This window comes from Micromys minutus (assembly GCF_963924665.1).
Source record: "Micromys minutus genome assembly, chromosome: 15".
Taxonomy (NCBI): Eukaryota; Metazoa; Chordata; class Mammalia; order Rodentia; family Muridae; genus Micromys; species Micromys minutus.
In genome coordinates, this window is record NC_137984.1 from 24611799 (window position 1) to 24636474 (window position 24676).

General features: G+C 36.6%; 1 protein-coding gene across 1 annotated transcript in view; it reads right to left on the reverse strand.

Annotated features, from left to right (window-relative positions):
* Positions 1–603: 603 nt before the first annotated feature.
* Positions 604–24676, reverse strand: part of NAALADL2 (N-acetylated alpha-linked acidic dipeptidase like 2) — a gene marked incomplete at its 3' end in the record, with an annotated part of 819915 nt that continues 795842 nt past the window's right edge. The window contains exon 14 of the mRNA XM_080929559.1: positions 604–802. Within this exon, the coding sequence (XP_080785685.1) occupies positions 604–802 (199 nt within the window). The remainder of the gene's footprint in view (positions 803–24676) is intronic.

The following is a 24676-nucleotide window of genomic DNA, read 5'->3' on the forward strand; positions in this document are numbered from 1 at the left end:
CTTATTATTACTTACAAAATACAATTTCATAACCAGTGCATTATTACAGCTAGTTGTGTTAAGAAGACAGACTTCATTTTATATAAGAAAAGAAAACTAGAAGCATTCGAAGTGGTTCGTGGCATCAATCACTCATTCAGAATTCATCATGTCACCATATTGAACATATACTTGCAAAATTATCAGAAACCCTATTAGGCCTCCATGTCTAACATAAGAATGAAGCCTCCGGAGTTTCATCAGAGAGAATACTGTCATTCCTCTACTTTCTGTCCACAGTAGTGACACTGCCAAAACTATCCCAGTCTCCTCCCAACCATTGTATTTCTACAAAATATGGCATATTTCTCGGTAATAGATAAATCTTAAGTATTGTTTCAATAATTGATGTTACATACTCCAGTGGAGTTATAAGAAAATATTTAAAAAGTACAAAATGTTCAGTCTTATATACATTTAAAAATATGCTGTATAATAGCTTTAAACTTCAGGGAGTTCTTCAGTGACAACAGATACAACGAGACAAATAGACCAATACCTGGTCAAATTAGAGCTTTTCCTGGTACAATTGTAAACAAACTTTGAAAAATTCTGAGCATTTTCTTAGTTCTTTCCTACTAAGACACTCTCAAACACATCCAGTCCTGCTTTGAAAGAAATATGAGCAGAATTAATGCTATTCAGTACATTGGACAGCGCCTCTTGTAAAGTCTCATTTGATGTCTGTGGATTGCAGTGCTCCCAAGCCTCCTTAAGGATGGAAAACTGGCTTTTCTTCTCATCAAGATGGTACAGGATATTTCTAAAAGAAATATAGAATATGTAAATGTTTTATACACAACTTTATTTCCATATCAAAACCTTATCAGGAATGCTGCCAAAAAAGGAATAATATCTGCCAAAAAATGAAAAAAAAATGGAAAAGTACAGAATTATAAATTTTCAACCCATAATGAATGAATGCATAGACATACAGTTCATTGAGAGGATCTTAGGTCATCAGGTAGTGTATACTTCCTGCAAAGCTTCTCAATCTAATTCCCAGAAAACATGGGGGACAGAATTGTTAGATGGTACCATAGTATGTCCTAGAAAACGATTTAGTATGGTAAAACGAGTCTGTGCATTTCACGATTTAAGAAATAATTGATAAGACTATCACCTACATCAGAGGGTTGCTTGGCCTCATTCTACAACACACTGTCCTAGACAAAATTTTGCTGCAGTAGATGTTCCATGCACCCTTGGTCTCCAAGACTACCTATTCCTAGCTTCCCTCTGGAAATGCTCAGTTTCTCCAGTTAACTTTCTATGATTTAGAATCATCTGAGAAGGAATTTTCAGTAAGATTTATCTAATTCAGGCTTCTCTGTGGGCATGTCTATGTTGGAACTGTTTCAATTATGTGTACTCATGTGAGAAGACCCAGCCCTCAGGGGAAGTCAGCATACTCTAAAATTAAGTACTTAAAGTTCATGTTGCCTTGATGAATCAGTTTTGATTTTAATCAGGAACTGTGACATAAGACCTTTTCTCCCAGTATTGTTTTTACTCAGAGTATTTTATTGCAACAATATACTGAAACTATGACTTCTTTTTGTTTAAAAAAAAGAGAAATGTCAGAAAACTTTTCTATTACAGTCTTAACAACAAAACATGACTCAAACTGCAAATAAAATATTATGTGTAGAATTTGCTGTAAAATCATTTGAATGGACATAGGGCCCTGGTAATATTCAGTACATGAAGATTCAAGTTGATTGTTAATGAACATGTGTTGAACATGAATAGGGGAATTATGCTGTTCTCCTTTCTTTTCCATGTGCTTGACCTCTAGAACATTTTTTTACAGTTTTAAAATGTATAATTAGGCAGTTGTAATTTTAACTGATATCTTTGATAAAGTAACTTGAGTGTGGTAAAATTTAATAGTTCTTCTTTCATTAATAGAGAAATAGAGATATTTAAGCATAAAGTTACAATTTTTTATAATCTTTACTCCCAAACCCAAAGCAATTTAATTAGCTAAAGTTTCCTGTTCTCATCAGGGAGGTGTACAAATAAATGATTGATATATGCTTGTCTAATTTTTAAAAGAGAGAAGAAAGGTCTCCTGGTTAGATGTGAAAGCTTGCTACAGGGAACAATCACTCAAAGTTTCTTAAGGAATAATATTTGATTTGTATCTTTAAGGATGATGGTAATTACCAGCCTCATTGGATAAATCAAAACAATGTTAAAAATAATGTACTTAGCATTCTACGTAGGCAAAAAAAAAATTGTGTAAAAATGAAAACATGGAACCACGACATTACAAACTGCTTGTTTACTTACATAAAGTTGTGATTTTGTATGATAGAGTAGTGAGAATATAGTGAGCTAAACCATAGACCTGCTTTAACCAGAAAATGGAACTAAACTCACTCTATTTGTAAAAGAAATCCAAAATAATACCATAAGCATAAGAGATAGATTACAACTTAGAAGAGAGAATCTTAGTCAGGAACATGCCTCCTTGGGGTAGGCCTGTAAGCCATCCTGTCTATTTTATATTTTCTTAGATGTTTGAAATGGGAAGGTCCATCCCTGATCTGTTAGTCTTAGACACTATTAGAATGTAAGCTGAGAGGATGCAGAGCGGAGCCCGGCCCATCTGCCACCCAGAACAGCAGCTTGTAAAGGCTGAACAACTGGTTTGTGGGAGACCTAGGCTGCAGGGGAGCGGAGGGACCTCTGCGGAGTGCACACAGAAAGTGCACCCCTTGCCTTGCCCTGCCCTGCCTTGCCTGATCCAGCGAACCATAACAGAAATTTAGAACATTTGTTCCCACCCGATAACTCTGAGGCATAGAACAGGACTCGGCCCATCTGCCACCTGGACCAGTGGAGATCCAGGGACACAGACCAGATACCAGGAAAAGGCGAGAACATATCACTGACAACAAAATGGGAAGAGGAAAGTGAAAGAGTATATCCCAAGAAAACCAAGACAATCTAGCAACACCAGAACCCAGCTCTCCCATAAGAGCAAACACCTGAATTCCAAACATTCCAGAAAAAGAAGACACAGACCTGAAATCATACCTCAAGACGCTGATAGAGATACTTAAACAAGAAAGGGAGGAAAAGCAAAAAGATTCAGAAGCTTTAAAAGAAGAAACAAAAAAAAAAAAAAAAAAAAAAAAAAAAAAAAAAAAACACTCAAAGAACTCAAAGAACTAGAGGAAAACCGAACCAAAGAAATAAAGGAATGGAAGAGGGAAATTAAAACAGAAATTGAAACAATAAAGAAAACGCTAAAAGAGATAACCCTAGAGGCAGAACACCTAAAAAAGAAATCAGGAGTCACAGAAGCAAGCATTTCCAATAGATTACAAGAGATCGAAGAGAGAATCTCAGGGGCAGAAGACAACATTGCAAACATAGACAAAACAGCCAGAGAAGATGCAAAAAACAAAGAGCTCCTAACCCAAAATGTCCAGGAAATACAAGACACAATGAGAAGACCGAACCTAAGGATAATAGGAATAGAAGAGGGAGAAGAGTATCAACTAAGAGGCACAGTAAATATCTTCAACAAAATCATAGAAGAAAACTTCCCTACCCTAAAGAATGAGATGACCACGAGCATAAAAAAGCTTTCAGAACTCCAAATAGGTTGGACCAGAAAAGAAATACCTTCCAACACATAATAGTCAAAACACCAAGTGCCCAAAGAAAAGAAAGAATACTAAAAGCAGTAAGGGAAAAAGGTCAGGTAACATATAAAGGCAGGCCAATCAGACTCACACCCGATTTCTCAACAGAGACTATGAAAGCTAGAAGAGACTGGACAGACATCATGCACACCCTAAGAGAGCACAAGTGCCAGCCCAAGCTGGTATACCCAGCAAAACTATCAATCACCATCGATGGAGAGATGAAGATATTTCAAGACAAATCAAAATTTATACAATATCTGACCACAAACCCAGCACTACAAGGAATTATAGGTGGAAAACCCAATACAATGGGGAAAATACAGCCTAGTAAAAACAAGAAAAATCCTAAGCAAGAAAACTAAAAGAAGAAAAAAACACAGACACAACTTAACCCCAAAAAGCAATAATGGCAGGAAGCAGAAACAACTATTCCTTGACATCTATTAACATAAATGGACTCAACTCCCCAATAAAGTGACATAGACTATCAGACTGGATACATAAACAAAACCGAGCCTTTTGCTGCATACAGGAAACTCATCTCAGAGACAGAGACAGACAATAACTCAGAGTAAAAGGGTGGGAAAAAAACTTCCAAGCAAACAGCTCCAAGAAGCAAGCTGAAGTGGCTATTCTAATATCGAATAAAGTAAATGTCCAACCAAAAGTTTTCAAAAAAAATAAGAAAGGACACTTTTTACTCATTACCATGGAAATCGGTCAGGAGGAACTCTCAATCCTTAACATATATGCTCCAAATAAAAAAGCACACACATTCATAGAAGAAACCCTACTAAAGCTCAAAAAATACATTTCACCCCAAACACTAATAGTGGGAGACTTTAATACCCCACTCTCACCAATGGACAGATCATGGAAACAGAAACTGAACAAGGACGCTGCAAAACTAGCAGAGACTTTGAACCAACTAGAATTAATAGATATATAGAGAACATATTATCCTAAAGTAAAAGAATACACCTTCTAGTCACCACCCGATGGCACCTTCTTGAAAATTGACCACATAATTGGACACAGAACGAGCCTCCATCGATATAAGAAGATTGAAATACTCCCATGCATCCTCTCAGAATACCATGGTCTACGGCTGGTCTTTTACAAAAACAAAGACAACAAAAAGCCCACATACACATGGAAACTAAACAACTCTCTGTTAAAGGATAGCAGGGTCAAAGAAGAAATAAAGAAAGAAATTAAGGATTATCTAGAATTCAATGCAAACGACAACACAACATACCCAAACTTATGGGATGCAATGAAAGCAGTATTGAGAGGAAAACTCATAGCCCTAAGTGCTTCCAAAAAAAAAAAAAAAAAAACTGGAGAGAGCTTACATCAGCAACCTGACAGCACAGCTAAAAGCCTTAGAACAAAAGGAAGCAGATATACCCAAAAAGATTAGACGGCAAGAAATAATCAAAATTAGGGCAGAAATAGACGAAATAGAAACAAAAAGAACCATTGAAAAAATCAACAAAACAAAGAGTTGGTTCTTTGAGAAAATCAACAAGATTGATAAACCCCTAACCAGAATAACTAGAGGGCAAAGAGAGAGTATACAAATTAAAAAAATCAGAAAGGAAAGTGGTGACATAACAACTGAAACTGAGGAAATTCAAGAAATCATCAGATTCTACTACAAAAACTTATACTTCACAAAATTGGAAAATCTGGAGGAAATGGATGAATTCCTAGACAGATACAAGATCCCAAAATTAAACCAGGACCAAGTAAAACATCTAAATAACCATATATCACCTAAATAAATCGAAGAAGTCATCAAAAGTCTCCCAAACAAAAATAGCCCAGGTCCTGACGGGTTCAGTGCAGAATTTTATCAGACATTTATTGGGGATATAACACCAATACTCTCCAAACTATTCCAAAAGATAGAATCAGATGGAATATTACCCAACTCATTTTTTGAGGCTACAATAACCCTCGTACCTAAACCACACAAAGACCCTACAAGGAAAGAGAACTTCAGACCAACCTCACTTATGAACATTGATGCAAAAATACTCAACAAAATCCTTGCAAACCGAATCCAAGAACACATCAAAACGATCATTCATCATGACCAAGTAGGCTTCATCCCTGGGATGCAGGGATGGTTTACCATAAGAAAATCCATCAATGTAATCCACCATATAAACAAATTCAAAGTACAAATCACATGGTCATCTCTCTAGAAGCTGAGAAAGCACTTGAAAATATCCAACATTCCTTCATGTTAAAAGTCCTGGAAAGAACAGGAATCCAAGGTCCATACTTAAACATAATAAAAGCAATATACAGCAAACCAACAGCCAACATCAAACTTAATGGCGAGAAACTTGAAGCAATCCCACTAAAATCAGGGACTCGACAAGGCTGCCAACTCTCCCCCTATCTATTCAACATAGTATTGGAAGTCCTAGCTGGAGCAATTAGACAGCCAATGGAGATCAAGGGGATACAAATCGGAAAGGAAGAGATAAAAACATCACTCTTTGCCGATGACATGATAGTGTACTTGAGTGACCCCAAAAATTCCACCAGAGAACTCCTACAGCTGATAAACAAGTTCAACAAAGTGGCCGGATACAAAATTAACTCAAACAAATCAGTAGCCTTCCTATACTCAAAGGACAAACATGTGGAGAAAGAAATTAGGGAAAAGTTACCCTTCACAATCGTCACAAAAACTATGAGATACCTTGGTGTGACTCTAATTAAGCAACTGAAGGACCTGTATGACAAGAACTTCAAACCTCTAAAGAAAGAAATTGAGGAGGATCTCAGAAAATGGAAAGATCTCCCATGCTCATGGACTGGAAAAATCACCATCTTAAAAATGACCATCCTGAAGGAGGCTCGTACAGGCTGAGCTACTGTGACCTGGAACAGATCTTAGGAACTTCTGTTCCCACCCGGACAGGACTTCAGGACGCAGAGCAGAGCCTGGCCCAACCACCAGCCGGAAAGACGGCTTGTACAGGCTGAGCAACTGGTGAGTGGGAGACATAGGCTGCGGGGGAGCAGAGGGATCTCTGCGGAGTGCACACAGAAAGGGCACCCCCTGCCCTGACCTGCCCTGTCCTCCCCAATCCAGTGACCGGGAACAGATCTTAGGAACTTCTGTTCCCACCTGGAGATGACTTCAGGACGCAGAGCAGAGCCTGGCCCAACCACCAGCCGGAAAGGCGGCTCATACGGGCTGAGCAACTGGTGAGTGAGAGACCTAGGCTGCGGGGGAGCAGAGGGATCTCTGCGGAGTGCACACAGAAAGGGCACCCCCTGCCCTGACCTGCCCTGTCCTCCCCAATCCAGTGACCGGGAACAGATCTTAGGAACTTCTGTTCCCACCTGGAGACGACTTCAGGACGCAGAGCAGAGCCTGGCCCAACCACCAGCCGGAAAGGCGGCTCATACAGGCTGAGCAACTGGTGAGTGAGAGACCTAGGCTGCGGGGGAGCAGAGGGATCTCTCCGGAGTGCACACGGAAAGGGGACCCCATTCCCTGACCTGCCCTGTCCTCCCCGATCCAGTGACCGGGAATAGATCTTAGAAACTTCTGTTCCCACCAGGAGACGACTTCAGGACACAGAGCAGGGCCTGGCCCAACAGCCAGCCGGAAAGGTGGCTCGAGAGGCTGAGCATCTATGACCAGGAACAGATCTTAGGAACGTCTGTTCCCACCCGGGGGCGACTTCAGGATGCAGAGCAGAGCCTGTCCCAGCTGCCACCCGGAACCTGGGCTGCTGGGGAGTAGAGAGATCTCTGAGGAGTGCACACGGAAAGTGTACCAGGGACACAGACCAGATACAAGGGAAAGGCAAGAACATATCACTGACAACAAAATGGCAAGAAGAAAGAGAAAGAGTATATCCCAAGGAAACCAAGACAATCTAGCAACACCAGAACCCAGCTCTCCGATAGTAGCAAACATAGGAATTCCAAACACTCCAGAGAAAGAAGACACAGACCTGAAAACATGCCTCAAGACGCTGATAGAGTTACTTAAACAAGAAAGGGAGGAAAAGCAAAAAGATTCAGAAGCTTTTAAAGAAGAAACAAGAAAAACACTCAAAGAACTCAAAGAACGAGACGAAAACAGAACCAAAGAAATAAAGGAATGGAAGAGGGAAATTAAAACAGAAATTGACACAATAAAGAAAGCGCTAAAAGAGATAACCCTAGAGGCAGAACACCAAAAAAAGAAATCAGGAGTCACAGAAGCAAGCATTTCCAACAGATTACAAGAGATCGAGGAGAGAATCTCGGGGGCAGAAGACAACATTGCAAACATAGACAAAACAGCCAGAGAAGATGCAAAAAACAAAAAGCTCCTAACCCAAAATGTCCAGGAAATACAAGACACAATGAGAAGACCGAACCTAAGGATAATAGGAATAGAAAAGGGAGAAGAGTATCAACTAAGAGGCACAGTAAATATCTTCAACAAAATCATAGAAGAAAACTTCCCTACCCTCAAGAATGAGATGACCACGAGCATAAAAGAAGCCTTCAGAACTCCAAATAGGTTGGACCAGAAAAGAAATACCTCCCGACACATAATAGTAAAAACATCAAGTGCCCAAAGTAAAGAAAGAATACTAAAAGCAGTAAGGGAAAAAGGTCAGGTAACATATGAAGGCAGACCAATCAGACTCACACCCGATTTCTCAACAGAGACTATGAAAGCTAGAAGAGCCTGGACAGACATCATGCACTCCTTAAGACAGCACAAGTGCCAGCCCAAGCTGCTATACCCAGCAAAACTATCAATCACCATCGATGGAGAGACAAAGATATTTCAAGACAAATCAAAATTCACACAATATCTGACCACAAACCCAGCACTACAACAAATTATAGGTGGAAAACCCAATAAAAGGAGGAAAAATACAGCCTAGTAAAAACAAGAAAACTCCTAAACAAGAAAACTAAAGAAAAAAACACAGACACAACTCAACCCAAAAAAGCAAAAATGGCAGGAAACAGAAACAATTATTCCTTGATATCTATTAACATAAATGGTCTCAACTCCCCAATAAAGAGACATAGACTATCAGACTGGATACATACACAAAATCCAGCCTTTTGCTGCATACAGGAAACTCATCTCAGAGACAGAGACAGACACTATCTCAGAGTAAAAGGGTGGGAAAAAAACTTCCAAGCAAACAGCTCCAAGAAGCAAGCTGGAGTGGCTATTCTAATATCGAATAAAGTAAATTTCCAACCAAAAGTTATCAAAAAAGATAAAGAAGGACACTTTTTACTCATTACCGGGGAAATCTGTCAGGAGGAACTCTCAATCCTTAACATATATGCTCCAAATAAAAAATCACCCACATTCATAAAAGAAACTCTACTAAAGCTCAAAAAATACATTTCACCCCACACAATAATAGTGGGTGACTTTAACACCCCACTCTCACCAATGGACAGATCAGGGAAACAGAAACTGAACAAGGACACTGCAAAACTAGCAGAGACTTTGAACCAACTAGAATTAATAGATATATACAGAACATACTATCCTAAAGTAAAAGAATATACCTTCTTCTCACCACCCCATGGCACCTTCTTGAAAATTGACCACATAATTGGACACAGAACGAGCCTTCATCGATATAAAAAGATTGAAATACTCCCATGCATCCTCTCAGATCACCATGGTCTACGGCTGGTCTTTAACAACAACAAAGACAACAAAATGCCCACATACACATGGAAACTAAATAACACTCTGTTAAAGGATAGCAGGGTCAAAGAAGAAATAAAGAAAGAAATTAAGGATTTTCTAGAATTCAACGAAAACGAAAACACAACATACCCAAACCTATGGGATGCAATGAAAGCAGTATTGAGAGGAAAACTCATTGCCCTAAGTGCTTCCAAGAAGAAACTGGAGAGAGCTCACATCAGCAACCTGACAGCACAGCTAAAAGCACTAGAACAAAAGGAAGCAGATATACCCAAAAAGAGTAGACGGCAAGAAATAATCAAAATTAGGGCAGAAATAGACCAAATAGAAACAAAAAAAAACCATTGAAAAAATCAACAAAACAAAGAGTTGGTTCTTTGAGAAAATCAACAAGATTGTTAAACCCCTAGCCAGACTAACTAAAGGGCAAAGAGAGAGTATCCAAATTAACAAAATCAGAAAAGAAAGTGGTGACATAACAACTGAAACTAAGGAAATTCAAGAAATTATATGATCCTACTACAAAAACTTATACTCCACAAAATTGGAAAATCTGGAGGAAATAGACGAATTCCTAGACAGATACAAGGTCCCAAAGTTGAACCAGGACCAAGTAAACCATCTAAATAACCCTATAACACATAAAGAAATAGAAGTCATCAAAAGCCTCCCAACCAAAAAAAGCCCAGGTCCAGACGGGTTCAGTGCAGAATTTTATCAGACATTTATTGGGGATATAACACCAATATTCGCCAAGCTATTCCAAAAGATAGAATCAGATGGAATATTACCCAACTCATTTTTTGAGGCTACAATAACCCTCGTACCTAAGCCACACAAAGACCCTACAAGGAAAGAGAACTTCAGACCAATCTCACTTATGAACATTGATGCAAAAATACTCAACAAAATCCTTGCAAACCGAATCCAAGAACACATCAAAACGATCATTCATCATGACCAAGTAGACTTCATCCCTGTAATGCAGGGATGGTTTAACATAAGGAAACCCATCAATGTAATCCACCATATAAACAAACTTAAAGACCAAAATCACATGGTCATCTCACTAGATGCTGAGAAAGCATTCGACAAAATCCAACACCCCTTCATGTTAAAAGTCCTGGAAAGAACAGGAATCCAAGGCCCATATTTAAACATAATAAAAGCAATATACAGCAAACCAACAGCCAACATCAAACTTAATGGCGAGAAACTTGAAGCAATCCCACTAAAATCAGGGACTCGACAAGGCTGCCCACTCTCTCCCTACCTATTCAACATAGTACTGGAAGTCCTGGCTGGAGCAATTAGACAGCAAAAGGAGATCAAGGGGATACAAATTGGAAAGGAAGAGATAAAAACATCACTCTTTGCCGATGACATGATAGTGTACTTGAGTGACCCCAAAAATTCCACCAGAGAACTCCTACAGCTGATAAACAAGTTCAGCAAAGTGGCCGGATACAAAATTAACTCAAACAAATCAGTAGCCTTCCTATACTCAAAGGACAAACATGTGGAGATAGAAATTAGGGAAAAGGTACCCTTCACAATAGTTACAAAAACTATGAAATACATTGGTGTAACTCTAACTAAGGAAGTAAAGGACCTGTATGACAAGAACTTCAAACCTCTAAAGAAAGAAATTGAGGAGGATCTCAGAAAATGGAAAGATCTCCCATGCTCATGGATTGGAAAGATCAACATCTTAAAAATGGCCATCCTACCAAAAGCAATCTACAGATTCAATGCAATCCCCATCAAAATTCCAACCCAGTTCTTCATGGAATTGGAAAGATCAATGTGCAATTTCATATGGAATAACAAAAGAACTAGAATAGCGAAATCCATCCTCAACAACAAAAAAACATCTGCGGGAATCACTATCCCTGACCTCAAGCTATATTACAAGGCAATTGTGCTGAAAACTGCATGGTACTGGTACAGAAATAGGCAAGTGGATCAATGGAATAGAATAGAAGATCCAGAAATGAGCCCTCATGTATATGGTCACCTGATTTTTGACAAAGGAGCAGTAAACATTCAATGGAAACAGGATAGCCTATTCAACCAATGGTGCTGGTCCAACTAGCACTCAACATGCAAAAGAATGAAAATAGACCCGTTCTTATCTCCTTGTACAAAGCTCAAGTGTAAGTGGATTAAAGATCTCCACATTAAACCAGATACACTGGAACTATTAGATGAGAAAGTAGGGAAAACCTTAGAACACATAGGCACAGGAGAAAATTTCCTGAACAAAACACCAATGGCTCAAGCTCTAAGGTCAAAGATTAACAAATGGGACTTAATGAGATTGCAAAGTTTTCGTAAGGCTAAAGACATCGTCAAGAAAACAAAACGGCAACCAACAGAATGGGAAAAGATCTTTACCAACACCACATCAGATAGAGGCCTAATATCCAAGGTGTACAAGGAACTCAAAAAGCTAGACACCAGAGAATCAAATAACCCTATTAAAAAATGGGGTACAGAGCTAAACAAATCATTTTCAGTTGAGGAACACCAAATGGCCGAGAAACATCTGAGGAAGTACTCAACATCCTTAGCCATCAGGGAAATGCAAATCAAAACAACCCTGAGATTCCACCTCACACCAGTCAGATTGGCCAAGATCCAAAACTCAGATGACAGCAGATGCTGGCGATGCTGTGGAGAAATAGGAACACTTCTTCACTGTTGGTGGGGTTGCAAGCTAATACAACCACTCTGGAAATCTGTCTGGCGATACCTCAGAAAATTGGATATAGTACTACCTGAAGACCCAGCTATTCCACTTCTGGGCATATACCCCAGAGACACTTTAATACACAACAAAGATATATGCACCACAATGTTCATAGCGGCTCTATTTATAATAGCCAGAAGCTGGAAGGAACCCAGATGTCCTTCAGAAGAAGAATGGATACAAAAATTGTGGTACATATACACAATGGAATACTACTCAGCCACCAGAAACAATGACTTAACCAAATTCTTAAGAAAATGGCTGCATCTAGAGAAGATCATCCTGAGTGAGATAACCCAGTCACAAAAGAACAGACATAATATGCAGTCACTGATAGTGGGATGCTAACCCCAGAGGCTTGCACTCCCCCAGAAACAACTCACAGACTGTATGAAGTCCAAGAAATAAAGAAAACAAAAACTATACATATATTCACAAAACAAGAAGACTTTGACTATTTCCATGTTGCGTTTTGTTTTGCATGTACTTTACGCTTATTGCAACTAGTACATTTTCAATGCATACTGTCAAGCCCTTGAAAAAAATCAAGTACTGACTAAAAACATATTCACATGGTTTTATGTAAAATTTATTTTAATGCCTGAAAAAACAGTACTGACAAAAATGTATAATTTTAAGCAAAAAATGTTTAAAATCTTTAAAAAAAATAATAAGCTGTTAGTCTTTTGTGTAGATGGAAATATCTCAAAAAACACTTCTTGTTATGATTAATAATTTGAGTCTTATTTGTAACAGATAAGAGACCAATGTATTTTCCATGTATTTTCATGTTAAAAAAAAATAAATCTTGTTTTGAAGACAAAAAAATAAAAATAAAGATTTTCTGCTTCCCCCCCCCCAAAAAAAAAAAAAAAGAAAAATGAATTTTGGGTGCTCACTTTAAATATATCTTCTTAAGAGAAAAATGACAGCAGCCATTAGAAAAACGGTGTCCATAAGAGAGCATGAGCGAGCTCTACTCAACCCAAGTAATTGGTGCAGTTTCATGTTTCATCTGCTGCCATCTCTGGAACAGTGAGAGGAAGGGACAAAGCATTTGTTTTGAAGCAGGGAGAGAGAGACTTCACAGGTGGGCCTTTCAACAACAAGCTGGGCCAGAAGAACAGCTGGGGCCCCCAGTTGCCATAGAAACCCACAATGCATTTTGTTTATTATCCCAATGACAACTAGTATCCTGCTGGTCTGTTAATTCCATTCCACCACACTGTCCTGCTTGCCCAATGCAAACATGATACACTTGGAAAAAAAGAAAAAAAAAAAGAAAAAAAAAAATGACCATCCTACCAAAAGCAATCTACAGATTCAATGCAATCCCCATCAAAATTCCAACCCAGTTCTTCATGAAATTGGAAAGATCAATGTGCAATTTTATATGGAATAACAAAAGACCTAGAATAGCAAAATCCATCCTCAACAACAAAAAAACATCTGCAGGAATCACTATCCCTGACCTAAAGCTATATTACAAGGCAATTGTGCTGAAAACTGCATGGTACTGGTACAGAAATAGGCAAGTGGATCAATGGAATAGAATAGAAGATCCAGAAATGAGCCCTCATGTATATGGTCACCTGATTTTTGACAAAGGAGCAGTAAACATTCAATGGAAAAAGGATAGCCTATTCAACAAATGGTGCTGGTCCAACTGGCACTTAGCATGCAAAAGAATGAAAATAGACCCTTTCTTACTCCTTGTACAAAGCTCAAGTGTAAGTGGATCAAAGATCTCCACATTAAACCAGATACACTGAAACTATTAGATGAGAAAGTAGGGAAAACCTTAGAACACATAGGCACAGGAGAAAATTTCCTGAACAAAACACCAATGGCTCAACCTCTAAGGTCAAAGATTAACAAATGGGACTTAATGAGATTGCAAAGTTTCTGTAAGGCTAAGGACACCATCAAGAAAACAAAATGGCAACCAACAGAATGGGAAACGATCTTTACCAACACCACATCAGATAGAGGCCTAATATCCAAGGTGAAAAAGGTACTCAAAAAGCTAGACACCAGAGAATCAAATAACCCTATTAAAAAATGGGGTACAGAGCTAAACAAAACGTTCTCAGTTGAGGAACACCGAGTGGCTGAGAAACATTTGAAGAAGTGCTCAACATCCTTAGCCATCAGGGAAATGCAAATCAAAACAACCCTGAGATTCCACCTCACACCAGTCAGATTGGCCAAGATCCAAAACTCAGATGACAACAGATCCTGGGGAGGCTGGGAAGAAAAAGGAACACTTCTTCACTGTTGGTGGGGTTGCAAGCTAATACAACCACTCTGGAAATCAGTCTGGTGATACCTCAGAAAATTGGATATAGTACTACCTGAAGACCCAGCTATTCCACTTTTGGGCATATACCCCAGAGACACTTTAATACACAACAAAGATATGTGCACCACAATGTTCATAGCGGCTCTATTTATAATAGCCAGAAGCTGGAAGGAACCCAGATGTCCTTCAGAAGATGAATGAATACAAAAATTGTGGTACATATACACAATGGAATTCTGCTCAGCCACCAGAAACAATGACTTAACCAAATTCTTAATAAAATGGCTGCAATCTAGAGAATATCATCCTTAGTGAGGTAACCCAGACACAAAAGAACAGACATAATATGCAGTCACTGATAGTGGGATGCTAACCCCAGAGGCTTGCACTCCCCCAGAAACAACTCACAGACTTTATGAAGTCCAAGAAATAAATAAAACAGAACAAAACAAAACAAAAAATATTTACAAAACAAGAAAACTTTAAATATTTTCATGTTACATTTTGTTTTACATGCACTTTATGCTCATTGTAACTATTAAGTTTTCAAGGCATACTATCAAACCTTGAAAAAAATCAAGTACTGACTAAAAAATTTATTCATATAGTTTTATGTAAAAATTATGGTAAAATCTGAAAAAAGTACTGACAAAAATGTATAATTTTAAGCAAAAAAACGTTTAAAATCTGTACATTTATCTTTGTTTTGTAAAATAAATTTGTTTATAAATAAATAAATAAATAAATAAATAAATAAATAAATAAAGAATGTAAGCTGTGCAATCCATGTCCATCAAGATGTAAAGCAATATTCTTTTGTAACCTCTGATGCATTTTCAACTATTCTGAACTTTGGTGGTTATATTCACTTAGCAGTGGGTGCATACCATTATTTTGTGACTGGCTCACTCCACTTAGTATATTTTCAAGTTACATCTATTTGCCTAAGAATCTCATGAAGTCATTATTTTTAATAAGTGAATAGTATCCATTTTGTAAATGTACCAAAATTATTGTATTGCATTTATTTCCCCTTTGAAGAACATCTGGGTTATTTTTAACTACTGGCTATTATAAATAAGGTTGCTATGAACATAGTGGAGCATGCATCATTGTTATATTTTGGAGCATATTTTGGGTGTATGCCCTGGAATGGAATAGCTGTACTATTAATAATTACTATGTACAATTTTCTGAGGACTGCCAGACTTATTTCCACAGTAGTTGTACTCACTTGTAATCCTACTAACAGTAGAAGAGTATTCTTCTTTTTCTACATAATTGCCAACATCTTCTGTCACCTGAGTTGTTAAACTTAGCCATTCTGATGTGGTATGAGGTGGAATCTGAGGGTTGTTTTGATTTGCATATCCTTGATGACTAAGAGAGTTGAACATTGCTTTACATGCTTCTCAGCCATACAGTATTCCTTAGTTGAGAATTCTCTAAGTCTGTACACAGTTTTTAACAGGGTTACTGGGTTCTCCAGAGTTCTACATGAGTTCTTTGTATATATTAGAAATTAGACCTCTATTTGATATAGGGTTGATATAGATTTTTTTCCCCAATCTGCTTGTTGCCATTTTGTCTTACTGATTGTGTTTTTTGCCTTATAGAAAAATTTTAATTTATGAGGTCCCATTTGTTGATTATTTATCTTAGAGCATAAATCATTGGTGTTCTCTTCAGGAAAGATTCCCCTGTGCCCAAGTATTTAAGGTTCTTCCCCACTGTTTCTTCTACTAGATTTATCATATCTGGTTGTATTTAGAGGTCCTTGACGTATACGTAAGCTTTGAACAAAAAGATAATAATGAATAGATTTGCATTCTTTACATGCAAACTACCATTTCGAACATCTGGCATTCTTGCTTGGTGAGCAGGACTTTCAACATGTCCAAACTGATAAATAATATTGAATATTTGTTCATCCGTACTTCATGCTTTGAGAATTATCTCTTTCTCTCATTAGCCAATTCATTAAACAGATTGCTTGATTTCCTAATATTCATTCTATACATGTATAGAATCTGGTAGTAAAATCTGAAAATTGCCTTAGAGAATGAGATAGAATATAGGAGAAAAATGTAGTTAAGTCCATAGGCTATTACAATGAAACATTTTTATTAAATGGATCACTATTTAACACAAAAACTCTACATTCAAAAGATAAACAAAAATGAATTGATTGGTAATCAATCCAAAGTTCAATATTGTTGGATAGTATGTCCCCTGTCAAACAAACTTGGCACCAGTTACCAAGAACAGTGCAAGAAAAAACATTCTAGTTTATAGTATACTGGGATCAATTTTACCATTTTTATATGAGCAAATTATTTCCAAGTTATGGACTTAGATGACTACTTCGCAATGTGGCAAATGAAATGTGAGACATGTTCTGGCAAGAGCTTGCTCAGAGCACATAAATTCTGTAGTGCAGCAAAGCACAGAAGAATAGCATAAACTTACTCATGGCACTGGGGACAGTGCATCCTGCCTTATAACCTACTCAGGTAGCCTGAAATACACAATATTTCCTCAACTTTTTATAGGTCTTTGATACAGATGAAAAACATGTCAAGGTTCCATGTTTTCCAAACATGGGCATGAGTTTTAACCCAACCCCAGATCATACCACACTCTCTTAGTCTTAGTTGCAATGGGTTCATCTGCAGGAGTAGTAAATCTTCTACAGTATAAATATATTCTTTGCTTTTCTCAAAACATTTTAAAAAATCTTAATGATTAAACAGAGACAACAACCCATTCAATTATAGGACTGAAATTACAGCAAATACATATGCACAGGCTTATGTGTGCTGTATTAATTCATGAATGTAAAAAAAAAAAGCATTTGTCACTAATATGTGGATTAAGTGTGGGTCACATAGAAGTTGAGATTAAAATGGAGCCAAGCTAAGACAGGGGAAGAGGATTAGTGAATGTAGTTGCTATTTCTGATTGTAAACTTGACTATATCTGGAATGAACCACAATCCAGAATTGGGAGACTCACTTTTGATTCTGGTCTTGAGACATAGAGGTTATGAATCTTAGGACACTAAAGCAAGGAGATTTGTAAGCTCAAGGTGAACTAGCTCAAAGAAAGTCCCAGATGCAAGTATGGTGGTACATACCTTTAACCTGGGATACACCTTCTGCTGGAGACCTACCTAAGGACATTGGAAGAAGGAAGTCTCATTTTTTTCACCTGCTTGCCTTGTGGGACAGAGCATCTGCTAGATTAGGACTTCCAATTACAGCTGCTGCCAACCACTGTTGGGGAGTTGGACTAGAAACTGTCAGTCCCCAACAAATTCTCTTATTTTAGAGACAACCCATAAGTACTGCGACTCTAAAAGACCCTAATACAGTGAAAGACAGGGATATTGCTCAATGGGAGCAAGAAAACTCATCCTGTCACATGGAAGCATAACATAATCATACCAGACATCTCAGTAAGCTACAGGATGAGAGGGTGAAGCATTCTATCATAACAAGGTTATAAATTATAACGGTTTTAAATTTGTCCAGTATACACATAACAAATAATTACACTGTTCTGTTAATGTTTTTATTTAGTTTTTTTTTTAATTTTGGACATTTCACACATCACAGTAATATGTGTTGTACATTGTACTGAGAACAGATCTTGGGCGAGTCAGTTCTGTTCTATTATATGTGTTCTATAGATTAAACTTAAGTTGGTAGGCCTTCTTTAACTGAGCCCTCACCCTATTTAACTGTCTATAGGTTTTCTTTTTCTTTCTTTTTTTTTACTGGCTATTTTATTTATTTACATTTAAAATGCTGCCCCCTTCCTGGTTTCCTCTCCCATATCCTCCCATCCCATGCCCCCATCCCTTGCCTCTATGATGGTGCTTCTTCCCTTCCCCCAGCCATCCTGGCCTCACCTACCCTAGGTCCACATATTGATTACAAGACTCCACAAGACCAAGGGCCTTCCCTTCCATTGATGCTGGATAAGGCACTCTTCTGCTACATATGTAGTGGGGACCATAGACCCACCCATGTATACTCTTTGGTTGATGGTTTGGGCTCTGGGAGCACTGAGGGTGATCTACTTAGTTGATTTTGTAATTTTTCCTATGAGGTTGTAATCCCCTTCAGTGTTTTGGCCCTGCCCCTAGCTCTTCTGTTGGGATCAACAGGGTCATTTCTATGGATTATCTGAATCTGTATTGGTCATGTACTGGCAGAGTCTCTCAGGGGTGAGCTATAGCAGACTCATGTCTGGAAGCACTTCTTGGCATCAGCAATAGTTTCAGGATTTGATATCTGCTGCAAGGATGGATGACTAGATGGGTCACAATTCTGGGTTAAATTTTTATGATGGGTAGGTAGTCCATCCCTCAACTGGGGCCCATGCTAACTAGTGGGTTTAGTATCTATAGGTTCTCTCTACCCTTTGTTAGGTACTTCATCTAATGTCCTGGGAACCTCTTGCTTTTCTGTCATCTGGGAATTTCTAGTAGATACTCCCAGTTCCTCACCCCCAACTCTTACATACAGAAAGTGTGGTACATTTACAAAATGAAGTATTACTCACCTATTAAAAACAATGAATTTATGAAATTTGCAGGCAGATGGATAGAAGTAGAAAATATCATCCTTGGTGTGGAAACACAGACACAAAAGAACACACACTGTACATACTTAATGACAAATGATTATTAACCAAAAGTCTCAGAATACCCATGATACAACTCACAATTCATATAAAGTTAAAAAGAAGAGGAACAAAGTGTGGATGCTTTAATATTAATAGGGGGATCAAAAAATCACAGGAGATAGAGGGAGGAAGTGTCATGGGAAGGAAAGAGGAGTGAGAGATTAAAGGGGCACATATAACAAGAGACAAGAAAAAAGTATCGAGGGCCATGAAACATGTATAGTTTTTATCTGACAGTTTTAAAATTTTTGAAATTAAAACAAAAACATAGGAATTATCAGAGCAGCTCAAGTGAGCTTCCCTAAACTATAATTTCATTAAATAAAAGTGAGATCTCTGAAGGGGAAAAAACAAAAGGATGTAAATAATCTGTAGGTAAAGAACCAGTTAGGGAATAATTGACAGAGAGATAGAGTATCTTAGGACAATCCCATGCATTATTTCCCACATGATGGAACCCACCCAAAAGTTGACAATTTTATCATAATATAGGGATTGGTAATGACATTCATAATAGAGTATGAGCCTATTACCAATATACTCGGCACCCTTTATGAAATCAAGCAGATAAAACATGAATTTTATGCTAATACTATAAGAAAAACTGATTAATAATCAAGTCATTTTAAAGATAAAGGTAATGAATTTGTTTTATTCATATGAAACTCACTTCATTCCATGAAACTTGTTAATTTCATAAAAAAACAACTTGAGTAGCATAAAAAACAAATTTAACAACATTTATAATTTTAATCCTTTCCTTTTGCTCTGTTAATTTCAGGTTTAATTTTATTTAAACTAATTTCCACTATTTTTAGTTTAGGAGACATTTTCGGATGCTATTATTAAATATTTCTACTCATAGAGATCATATGGTTAAACAGATTCAAGATGGAATAGCATAGCACTATGTGGAACAACAAGCATATACTCCACAAAAAAATTTCATGTTTAAGTATGAAAATACAAGTGATTTCATTAGATTTTAATGTTGGAAGATAAGACATGAATGTCTCCAAGCCATCACAATCGATCAGTGAATGTCAATAGTTGCTTTTCCTAACTATTGTGAATGTACAACCTGCCTTTATAATGACTGTTATCATGCCTAGTCAACAGAAATTTTCACTGTGGTTTATAAAATTCCACCAGGAGTAATACACATTTTCCATATGCTATGTAATTCAAGTAGGAATCTTGTAGCAAATATTATGTAAGAAAATCGCTCATGTGCATTTCTACACAAAGTGGATACAAATTAGAATAGAACTCATGGAGATGAGATTCTAGTTGAATGTGAGTGACAAATACTCTTTCATCTTAATTTGAAAAATACCTTTCAACTTGAGTAGGTGTTGATGTAAGCTAGTGAAGTTTATCTACTATAATAATGAAATACATCTTCACCTTGTTTATTATATTACTTGGAAAACAAACTGGGATAATCAAACACTCTTACATTTTCATTCCAAGTATAATTTTGCTTAGTGACTTTCAGAAGTATCTTATATTTTCCAATTTCTTTTTTGTGTATAAAAACTATTTAGCTTCCTGCTTACATAACAAATTTCTGTATTTGCATTCTTCTCTGAAAAGCTAGCATATTATCATTTCCCTTGGAATATTTAATTAAGGCTAAACTGAAACTAGAGCTAGCTTTAGTTTCATTATTATATATGTATAGTAATTTTTTAATTGTGAAAATATTTTCTACCAATTCAAATATTAACCCTATGTGCATAAGATGAGAAAAACTGCTATTGTATCACTTTTTTATGGAATGTTTCACAGCTTAGAAATGTTTCAATTATTTCAATGGTTCTAATGTTAGCTTCAAAACAAAGAGCTATTTGTGCTCCCATTTAATCTCACAGAAATTGAAATTCAGTCAAATATAGGTATCAAAGCCTGTTCTGTATCTCATACCTCAAATTCTTTCCAATCACATATCAATTTCCTTCATATTAATTAACAAAATCTAAAATTCAACCAATAGCTTGTAATATTCACATGTAGAACAGGAAAATAAGAATAGAAAAAATAAAAAACTGTGTTTCAGAAATATTTTATGAATACAGTCTCTAGGTTACAATCAGAAGGATTTATATTTTTTAGTGAACATTGACCACAAACAGACTTGCTTGAATCCTATCCCAAAATGATTTCTTATAGAATGAATTATGATGAACATTGTGCTAACTCAATAAACCATTTAATATCTACATAAATAATAAATACAGTAGGGCATGTACATTCACCATTTATAATTATAATATGTAAGCAACTCAAAATGTTTTAGTAGGTATTGTGTTTAACATAACATTAATTCTATCCTCATGCTTATCTTTCAGTTGAATATTATAAATGTAATGCATATAATTTTGAGGCTCCCCCTTCTATGCATGCAAAGATTCTGATTAAAGAAAAATGTAATACATTATTGGTGGCACTAATGAAATTAAACCCACATGACTCACTTTAATGGGTCTGTTTCACTGACACATGAGGATAATCTGGAGCGAATTGTACCAAATCATACAATTAATTAATAACACTTGGCAGTGTCAATGTAAGAGATGAAGGATCGCTACTCAACTGATAAATATTTCCCATTCAACTCAGGCAAAAAAAGAATAGGAAAAATACATTTTACATAAATGCTTTGAAAATCTTCATGAAATATGTACCCTTGTTGGAATTATAAAATTAGTAATGGAAAGATAAAATGATGACTCCCTTTTCAGTGTTTCTTCTTATATAATAAGTAAATGAGCATTGGATGCACCCACTATCAGCCTGAATTAACATTCATTGTACTACACTTAGTATAATAGAAACTTTTTAATTAAATAATACTAAATACTAAGTCATATCTCTCAGAACTGATTAGGTATGCACATGAAAGTCAGAAAGTCTAGTTTAGTTTTGTGTAATGGTTTCTAATTTCTTCATGGACTGCACTAACTGCACCACATCATGAAGTGCAGATTAGTAGATTAATGATAACATTAGAAAATATCATTAAATGTGGATAACCTGGAGTTTTGATCTTATCCATTCTGCTTGGTATAAAATGAAATCTCAGAGTCATTTTGATTTGCATTTCCCTGACCACTAAAGATATTGAACATTTCTTTAAGTATTTCTTGCCATTTGAGATTCCTCATTTGAGAATTGACTGTTTAGTTCTCTACCCCATTTTTAATTAGGCTATTTGGCTTTTTTTTTTTTTTTTTGGATATTATCCCCTTTTGAATATGGGCTTGGTCAAGATATTTTGCCACACTGTAGGTTGCCAATTTCTCCTACTGACTGTGTGTTTTGCCTTATATTAGCTTTTCAGTTTCATGAAGTCCCATTTATCAATTGTTGATCTTAGAGTCTAAGCCACTGGAGTTCTATTTAGGATATTTTCCCCCTGCCAATGAGTTCTCAAGGTTCTTGCTAACTTCCTCTTCTATTATATTCAGCATATCCCATTTTATGTTGAGGTCCTTGATTCACTTAAACATGAATTTTGGGCAAGCTAATAAACATGGGTCTACTCTCATTTTTCAACATACAGACTACCTGTTAGTCCAGCACCACTTATTGAAGATGCCTTCTTTTTTCCATTATATGTTTGGTCTTCTTCATCAAAGATCATGTATTCAGAAGTGTGTGGGCTTATATGTGGGTTTTCATTTCTATTCTAATAATTAACCTTTCTGTCTCATAACAATAACTTGCAGCTTATAGCACTACTACTCTGTAGTACACTTTCTAGTCAAAATAGTAATTCCCCTGGAGTTCCTTTATTGTTATGAGTTATTTTCACTATCCTTGATTTTTAGGCTTTCTCTGTGAAGCTGATAATTGGTTTTTTTCCATGTCTGTGAATAACTGTGTTTTAATATTAATGGGGATTGTGTTGAACCTGTAGTTTGTTTTTGGTAGGCTCACCGCTGTTACTATGTTAATCCTACCAATCCATGGGCAAGAGAGTTCTATCCAACTTCTGAGGTCTTTCCCTATTTCCTTTTTTTTTTTTTTTTTTTTTTTCAGGGATTTGAAGCTCTTGTCATATAGATCTTTCTCTTGTTTGGTAAGACTTACTCCCAGGTATTTTATACTATTCATGGCTATGGTGAAGGGTGGTTTTTCAGCCCATTTATCATTTATATAAAGGAAGGCTACTGATTTGTTTGAGTTAATTTTATATCCAGCCACTTTGCTGAAGTGGTCTATTAGCTGGAGACTTTCTCTGGTTGAAATTTGGGGGATCTCTAATATATACACTGATATCATCTGGAAATCCCTTTGCCTTCACCTTTTCCAATTTGTTTCCACCTCTTTTTCTTTTATTGTCTTATTTCTCTTGCTAGAGCTTTGAATGGTATAAGGAATATATAAGGAGAAAGTGGCAAACCTTGACTTTTTCCTTATTTTAGTGGGATTGCTTCAAGTATCTTTCTATTTAATTTGATAGTGGCTGATTGCTTGCTGTATATTGCTTTTATTATGCTTAAGTAAAGACCTTGGGTTACTGATGTCACCAATACTTTTAACATGAAGAGATTTTGTGATTTGCCAAATGCTTTTTCAGCATCTAATGAGATTATCATGTGATTGCTTTCTTCTGAATTTGTTTATATAGTAGATTTCATTAATAAATTTTCTTAGGTTGAACCATTCTGCTTACCTCAGATAATGTCTACTTGATCATGGTGACTGATGGTTGAGATGTGTTCTTGTATTTGATTTGCCAGAATTTTATTGAGTATTTTTGCTTGCGTATTCATTATGAAAATTTGTCTGAAGCGCTCTTTTTTTGGGTCTTTGTGCAGTTTAGGTATCAGAGTAATTGTGGGTTTATAGAATGAATAAAGTAGTCTTGCTTCTGTTTCTGTTGTATGAAATAGTTTGGGTAGTGTTGCTACTAGCTCTTTTTTGAAGGTCTTAGACAATTCTACATTAAAGCAATCTGGCCCATTACTTATTTTGGTTTCCGGTGACTTCTATTTCTTTAGGGACTGTGGGACAGTTTAGATAGTTTATCTGTACTTGATTAAATTTTGTTACATGGTACCTGTCTAAAACGTCATTCATTTCATATAGATTTTCCAGTTTTGTTAAGTAAGGGCATTTAGAGCAATATCTGATGAGTTTTAGAATTTCATCACTATCTGGTGATATGTCTCCCTTTTCATTTTTGATTTTGTTAATTAGATACTGACTTGATGCCATTTAATTAGTTTGGCTAAGGGTTTGTTTATATTGTAGATTTTCTCAAAGAACCAGCTATTGCTTTTGTTGATTTTTTGTATTGTTCTATTTGGTTCTAATTGGTGGATATTAGTCCAGAGTTTGATTATCTCCCTCAGTCTTGTCCTCTTGGGTGTTTTTGCTTCTTCTTGTTTTAGTGCTTTTTGGTATGCTGCTAATTAGCTCATATAGGAATTCTCCAGTTTGTTTGTTTGCTTGTTTGTTTTTGTTTTTGTTTTTTAATGAGGGCATTCAGTGCTATAAATTTT